Source organism: Microcaecilia unicolor, chromosome 2, assembly GCF_901765095.1.
Source record: "Microcaecilia unicolor chromosome 2, aMicUni1.1, whole genome shotgun sequence".
Lineage (NCBI taxonomy): Eukaryota > Metazoa > Chordata > Amphibia > Gymnophiona > Siphonopidae > Microcaecilia > Microcaecilia unicolor.
The window spans coordinates 250,274,320-250,282,616 of record NC_044032.1 but is presented as its reverse complement, the minus strand read 5'-3'; the positions used below and the strand labels follow the sequence as shown (position 1 = coordinate 250,282,616).

At 44.5% G+C, this 8,297-nt stretch overlaps 1 protein-coding gene across 2 annotated transcripts in view; it reads right to left on the bottom strand.

Annotated features, from left to right (window-relative positions):
- Positions 1-1,106: 1,106 nt before the first annotated feature.
- SYN1 (synapsin I) overlaps positions 1,107-8,297 on the bottom strand; it is a 557,871-nt gene continuing 550,680 nt past the window's right edge. For both annotated transcript variants that reach the window (XM_030193892.1, XM_030193893.1), the window contains exon 13: positions 1,107-3,257. In XM_030193892.1, the coding sequence (XP_030049752.1) occupies positions 3,122-3,257 (136 nt within the window). In that variant the 3' untranslated portion in view covers positions 1,107-3,121. The remainder of the gene's footprint in view (positions 3,258-8,297) is intronic.

Here is an 8,297-nt window from a genome sequence, read left to right as displayed (position 1 = left end):
AGGGACCTGGCACCACCAGGTGTACACCACAAGCTGCAAACAGCCACTCAACCCCTGTCTGTGCTAAACTAGGCACAAAGGACACCAGTAGCCAGATCAAACCAGAGCTGCACAAAGATGTCCCTCCATCTGCTAGCTAGAGAGAATATTGAGGTTCAGCTGGCTGCACAGGTCCACATATAGCAAACCTCGGAGGTTCTTTCCATCTCCACCTGCTGGTAGAGGGACACAACCCACAAGTCTCTGGATTGATCTGTGGGACACCATGGAAAGTACATTTTCAATACTGCACCTAATTGCAAAGTTAAACATGTAATTTTAAGCATGAACTAAACAACAACATCTTCAAGCACAGAGTTCTTTCATGATTTAGATTTGAATAATGGGTTGTTATTTGGCTAAACATATGCACATAATTTTACCTTCCGCAAAACAAAGCATAAAGTTCTGCATATAAATGGTGTGCCAGCTATGCTCCTAATTTTTGAACATTTAAATTACGCATGTAAATGTGCAATACTTCCCCCAAGTGCCTTTTTATGCAGCCAAATGTGTTTCTAAAGTGCACATGGGAGATTTATACACAAGTCCTAAATTTTTGAAACTGCCTCTTTTAGCTTTCTTTCCTCCCTTCAATCCTGTTCCAATATCTATTCCGAGAGCCCCCCTCAAAAAGAGTTTCTTCCTTTTCAAAGATCTGCCTATTTATGGGGAGTCTTTGTCTTCAATTCTCTTTGTTATTTAGATTCCTCTGTGGGACTTCACTGTATTCTCAACATCACAATGGAACTGCATAGTGATATTACTCACAGCCTTACCTTACCTGATTCCACCACTATCTACTCTTTGTGATTGGGATACTCTATAAGAATGAAGACAGACTTGATATGGGAGGAAGCCTCTTTATTTCTGACCACCAAACCCACCTAGTTCTGAGCAATCTCCATCTCTGTGTGTCTCTAATCCCCAGCTCAGCCACTAGTATGTGCATAAGTGTTTATCCTGCTGTAGAAAGATTTTAAAGAACATACTCATCACACAAAAACACCACAGTCCAGACTGGTAGAACTGAATTAATAATTTATTTTCTGAGCATACAATAATTTGTCTTTTGAAAGAATTCCATATATTTATCTTGGTACTTTTTTCTTATTTTAAATATCTGACACACACACACACATACACACACACACGCACACACACACACACACAAGTATAGTCACAATAAAAGAATGCATATTTCATTACTCCTCTCCTACAATGAGTTGTGTTGTATCATTTGAATAGATGTCTACAATATAGAAATTTTTAGCATTATTTTTTGACGGCTACACACTTCACCATCACAATTTGTGACTCACAAAAAAAATAAAAAATAAAAACTTTTCAGCACAAGAGGTACATACATGAACAGGCATGCCAGAACAAGAGGTTACAGAAACAAGCATGTACAAGCAATGCCACTCTTGGAGGGAAACAATACAATGGAAGGAGAACAACTGGGAGAGCTCATGGGGAGGGGGCATTTGTTCTTATGTAGGGGAAGGGGTAGTAGAAGAACATGATAGGAGGCAAAGTTGCATGCCTTGAACATAGAACAGTTAAGTTTATGCATATATAGGTATATCATGATCTCTACTCTTCATGGTTCCTTTTGAAGATGATGGAGAGAGCGAGGGGCAAGGTATGGGGCAAAAGAGGAATTGTAGGGAATAAGCATACAGAATTTAGCAGTTGTCCTCTGATTTTCAGATGAGGCCCCATGATACAAAAAATCTAGTTCCCTTTCCTTCTGCCTGTACAATGGGAGGAAGGCAACCCAATCACCTGTCACCTTTGCAGGGTTTTGCTATTGGTACTGCCATTGGCAGTTTAATATTCATATGATACTATCATTGATTTTCCATCCTGCTGTACTTGCCTAGATTTGTAGTTAGAGGGATTCACCCCAACCTTGAAGGCAGGTCACCAGCCAGCTGGACCTTCCTCCTAAGGAGGAGCTACCCTCCTTTCCAGGGAATGGGAAGAATTTGCACTCTCAAACCTCTTTTCCAGGTGCCAGGGAGCATCACTGAGGCAAAGCAGACATCTGAAATGGAGTATCTTTAAAATCAATGATTTAGACAGCTATACGTTTATAGAATAATGCCACCGAACTGATGTATCATTAGCAGATGGCAGCATAGTCTGTGCTTATGATGTCTATTTCTTTCTGCAGCAACTGTATAAAAAGTCTTTTGGTTTGTTTCCTAAGCAGTAAACAGTTGCACATAGGCATTACCAAGTCTCTGTTTTATTTTTACAAAAGATTTGCAGTCAAGTGGAAATGGAAATGCAGTAGCCACTGGGAAGACTGCAGGTCTCTTAAGCATCCAAAACTCCTAGTTGGTAGCTTCCCATTTTTGGCTTTAGGCTGGGTAATATAATACAAGAACATACTAGGAGGTGGTGTTTTGCTAGTATAACAGGATAATCTCTGCTTTGCCATCTCTGCATAGATCATACATGAGTGTCTTCTGCTCCACCAGCCAGGGCTGGCTTAACCATTAGGCATACTAGGCTTCTGACAGGGGAGGGGGAGGAGCAAAGAGAAGCTCCAGTTGAAGCAAAATGATAGGTCCTGATAACCACAGGAACTCAAAGAACCATCAGTGTATACTTTTACACTTGAATGTGTTTTTACAGGATTATTCTAGGAGTGGTGCTATTGAGGTGATCATCATTGTTGAGTCTAGTAATTACTCATGGAGGGAGAATTGCCTAAAACATATCTGAGGGGACACAAAGCTGGAGGTTGGCCTAGGGCGCCTAATATGCTTGCACCAGCCCTGACACTACCTGATTCGTTCTGATAATGCCACACCACCTTCTGTTGCATTCTGAGTTGTAGGGTCTAATTTATTATTAGCCCACAAAACAATACATCTGAGGCAAAAATTTAAAAGAAACAGGTAGACATGAGGTCTCCATTCCCCCATCCTCTCTTAAAAGGGTTGGCCAACACCAATGTAACTTTTAGCAGACACTTGCGGGTGCTCTTAACGTCAACAGTGCTTCAGTGCAGGAGGGAAGGAGAAGGAGGAAGGCTTTGCAGGGAAGGAGAGGGTCTTCAAGTCCCCCTTCAGTCGGAGAACAGGCTGGCGAAGGACTTCCGCAGGTTCCGGATCGTCTCCGCCTTTACTTCTTCCTGGCTAGCACTTGCCCGGGGTGGGGTAGTTTCTGGAATTTTGAAGGCATTGGTGAGAGACTGTGATTTGCTGAAGGAAGATAATTTAAAAAAGAAGGGGGTAGGGAGTTAGGGGGTGAGGGAGGATCAAAGGGAAGGGGGAGAGAGAGAGGTGAAGAATAGGACGATGGGAGGAAGAAAAAGAGCCGGTTAAAAGTCATGCACTGTGAAAAGGAAGTTTAGTTAGTGGGGCAGCTTTCGGCAGCTTTTGGTTCTAAACCCAAGTACTCAGAGGAGGAGAGCAATGAATAAGGTGGAACAGCAAGGGGAGGAAAATGACCAATCAGGCTTAAACAGCAAGACCTCTTAATATTCTTTAGCTCATGGGGAGGAGGTGTACAGCCAGAAGATTATGGAATCAAATCCCAAGCCATTACCCACAATCCCATTTCATTGGTAACTGGCTGTCTCACTGTTCCATGCTGTCTCACATACAGCAGAAATATTCACCCTCACCTCCAGAGCATAGAAATATAAGGAGTCAGAAACCATACTATCAGAGATCAGAGTTCAGGAGCATGCAAAGAAACTCCCTTAAGGAGCGGAAGCAGAGAGGATGAACGCTCATTCATGTTCAGGCTTGGCTGCCTTCCACAGTGGCTACTACTGCTAAGCAGCTGACTAACTCATCAGAGCACCCTTTTCAGTAAGTCTTGGTTCCCACATTTTGACTGTGTAAGCAAAACTAGAGAGTATTGTTGCTCACCTGTAGCAGATGTTTTCTGAACACAGCAGGACTGATGAGGCACGTAAGTGGGTGACATCATTGCCTGTCACCAGGATGGAGTAGGGTTTCCAGAATTCAGAATACAGTGCAAATTTATGGGCATGCAAGGCCTTCCTGCACATAGTAGTCTTCTCAGCTCCTCAGTTAGCTACATAACTCAAGAAAGGAATGCAAGTTTTGGGGAGGTGAGAGGGACTGTGTGCTTGATCAGTCCTACTGTCTACAGAAAACACCTATTAAAGGATAGCAACAATTCTTCTTCCAACAACAAGATTGAGTCAGGCACACAAGTGGGTGACTCAAACTTAGGATTGCACATTATTTTATGTATTGTCCATTATTAAAGAACAGCCCAGAAATAAAAAAAAAGTGTGAGAGTTGGAATAACTACTTTGTTATGATGAAACTGAACATAAAGGTTGTAGGTAACTAGAGCTTGAATCCCGTTTATTCTAGATGAAGTAATTGCCACTAGAAAGAGGATTTTCCATTTGAGATACCTAAGAGTACAAATAAGTACCTAAGCTGCATTGAGCCTGCCATGAGTGGGAAAGCGTGGGGTACAAATAAAAAAAAAAAAAAAGAGCCTCTTTTACAAAAGCCACACTACAGATTCTCGGTGCAGCAAATGAGAGGAAGTCCATTCAATTCCTATGGGCTTCCTTCTCATTTGCCGCAAGGGAATCGTAGGGGGCTTTGTAAAAGAAACCCTAACCAAAGTGGACTCCATGGCTCAAATGGCAGCTTTATAAGAGGTATAAGGACCACCTTAAGGTCCCATGGTGTGGAAGCTTTCTGCAATGGTGGTTTGGTATGAAGAAGCCCCTTCATGAATTAAGAACTAAGTGGAACTAGGAAACTAGTTGTCCACAGATTCAAATATGGTAGGTCAAAAGATCATTGCTCAGAAGAAAAAAGTTTGAAGTCCCACATAATAGATATGATATAAATAGGTCAAAACAAATTTGAGAAGGACAGTAAATAGAGTCATAACCATATGTAAATAATCTAAGGCTGTACATTTAATTCATTAATAACGTGATTAACACGTTAAATGTTTAACTAGCGTTAAAAATTTTAACGCAGTTAATATATTCCTCTGTCTCCCCATCCCCAGTATCCAGTTTTGCACCCATCTTGTCTCCATGTCCTCTCCCCCTCCTGCTGGCTTACTTATTTTTGATGGTCTGGAGCTCGTGCACTGATACCCTGCTTCTCTCTTCATTGTGGCTGTAGTGGCAGTAAGCAAAAGACAGGCACAGGGACATTCCCCTCTGAATGCTGCCACTGGCTTTGCCTTACCCAGAAAAGGGAAGTTAGTTATAGACTAGTAAAAAAGGCCCGTTTCTGAAACCAATGAAACGGGCGCTAGCATGGTTTTCATTGTGAGAGTGTGTGTGTGAGAAAGACTGAGTGAATGTGCAAGTGTGTGTGTAAGAATGTGAGTGTGCGTTTGATATATGTAGACTTTGTGTGTGAGTGATTGAGGGAGAGAGTGTGTGTGTTTGAAAGAGTGTGTGTGTTTCAAGCAGGTGGTGCATTCCCCTCTCCCTACCGTGCCGCTGTTCTTTCCCCTCTTCTCACCGCCCCAGTCACCCTCCAAGTTCCAGGCCACCCTCCCCCCCCCGAGAGAGAGAGAAAGAGAGAGAGAGTGAGTGTGTGTGTGTTCCTCTTCCTCCCCCTGTGTCCGTAGGAGTGCAGGTACCAGGAAGTTGTTTTGAAGTTTGTGAGGGGCTGCAGCGCAGACAGCCAATGGCTGAAGGCTGTGTGTGTTTCGTTTTTTTGTTGTTGTTGTTAAGATTAGCGGCGATCTTTGAGGGGGGAGGGTGGATATGTGAAACGGCAACCTCGGGGGGGGGGGGGGGGGGGGGGAAGCAGCGACCTCGCTCGCGGGCGTTTGGAGAGTGGAAGCGTCGAACTGAATAGGCGACCTTGGGGGGGGGGGGTGGCGAGGGGAAGCGGCGTACTTGCTTTGAAGCCTCCAAAAGTCCCTAGCAACGTGTGTGTTCAATGTGTGCTCGTCCCTCGCGTCAAACTTGATGACGTTGAGGGCGGAGCGATGCGATTGGTTGAGTGTCATTGCTCTGCCCTCGACGTCATCACGTTTGACGCGTGGGCGGGGCAGACACAAAGCGATCTCACCCCCTTCACTTTTAGAAAGTTGGGTAAGTGAGGCTTCATTAGAACGTTGGAGGTGCGTTTTATGTAGAGAGATGGTCTAGAGCTTGTGTGCCAGTCCCCTGCTTCTCTTTTCACCGTGGCAGTAGCGGTAGCAAGAAAAAGACAGGTGCAGGGACGTTTCCCTCTGCATGCTGCTGCTGGCTCTGCAGGACCCAGAAACAGGAAGTTACATCTGGGGAACATTATTGGAAAGGGAGCTCCAATGGTCAAATTCCTTGTAACAACCACCACTGCATACTTCGTCTGGCAACCAGCATCCAAGGACGATGAAGGTTGTGGCTGAGAAGAGATTCCTGTAATGGCTGCACATTAGCCCTTACCCATTGTACCACTTCCATTGTTGCTGTTGAACCAGCTTTGACCTCCTGCACTCTGTGAAAAAGATCTTCTCCCGTGATGTATCAAATAGAATGCCCAGATACTCCAGCATCTGTGATGGAGTTAGTCTCATATTGAAATTGATCACCCAACCCAATGACTACAGAAGAGAGACAAGTTTATCCATTGCCACCACGCTGTCCAAATAGGATAACATACAAATGAGCCAACTGTTGAGGTACAGGTGAATTCTGATTCCCTGACACTGAGCAAAGGCCACCAGCACCACCACCATAACCTTGGTAAAAATTCTTGAAGCTGTGGCGAGATTGAAGGGCAAAGCCCTGAACTGGAAATGACGGCCCAGCACTGCAAAACGTAGAAACCTCTGATGCGGCGACCATACGGGTATATGCAAGAACACCCCCTTGAGATTGAGGGTGGTGAGAAATTCTCCTGCTTGAACTGAGGCTATGACTGACCTTAGTGTCTCCATGTGAAAGTGGGACACTCCAAGGCAGTGCTTTCTTTTCCAATATATTTATTGATTTTGATCAAGTAAATACAAGTAACAGTATCATAACAAGAAAGAACAATACAGTGTATTACAGTATAATGTAGACATTTGAGATCTAAGACGGGATGAAAAGTGCTTTCTTTTTTTGGGACTATGAAGTAGACAGAGTATCTACCTCATCCCTGTTTGGCCTGGGGAACTGGAACAATAGCCTGGAGTACTAGGAAGGAATTGCGATGGCCTGAACCTCGACTGCCTTGGTTCCCTTTCAACAAGGAGACTGCAAGAAGAGAGGAGCGACTGGGCGGGAGAACTCCAACTTATAACCTTCTGCAAGAATATCCTGAACCCACTGGTCTGATGTCATTTTGAACAACTCCTCCCAAAACTCCTGAAGAGGTCCTCCCACTGAAGGAAGAAAAGAGTGGACCTGCCTCAGATCATTGCAAAGCTCTGGAAGCTCTAGTTGACTGAGAAGAGGACTTCCTGTCCACAGAAAAGGAAAACTGGCATGCCTGAAAGTGAGACTTTTGACCACATTGCTGATGCCCAGGCCAGTACCACTTGCTGTCTCAAAATCAAGATCGAGAGCCCCATGAAGATGGACAACCAGAGGCTTTCGGCTTATCCTCCAGCAACCACTGTGGCTTAGTTACCCCGGTTCTTTCACCAAGTTACTGGGATCTTCTCCAAATAGCCACTTGCCCTGAAAGGGCAGTTTAACTAGATGTGACTTTTACACTGCATCTGCTGCCCAGTGCCACAACCAGAATAACCTACATGCTGTTAGAGCCAAAGACATATTGCAGGCTGAAAAATGTCATAAATAGCATCTGCCAAGTAGGCCAACCTTGCTTCCAGCTGGGTGCTACGGCACCTGTCTTATTTTTCCGACTGCTGATGCCACTTCAAGAATGCCCCGAACAAGCTGCACACTGTCGTTTGAAGGACCAAAGAGGCCACTTCAAAGGCTTGTTTCTTCTACTTTCCAATTCTGTAGGTCTTTTAGGGCAATGCTCCCTTACACTGGCAAGGTGGTCTTCTTAGTCACTGCTGTAACCAGGGATCCTACCCTGGGAAGTTGCAATTTGTCTGGAACTAATGGGTAGACGCAAGCCATGGCTCTTCCCACTCTCAGCCCCATGTCCGGTGAGTCCCATTCTGCTGTAATCAGAAATGTCTGGATGCATCAGGAAGGCCTTAAAAGGACCCCCTCATGATCGACAAAAATGGAACTCCTGATGCCAAAGCAGAAGGATCTTCAATGGAAAGTATCGTAGTGCCTCAGAAATAAGAGTACTGAGCTCCTCTTTATGAAACAACCTCAG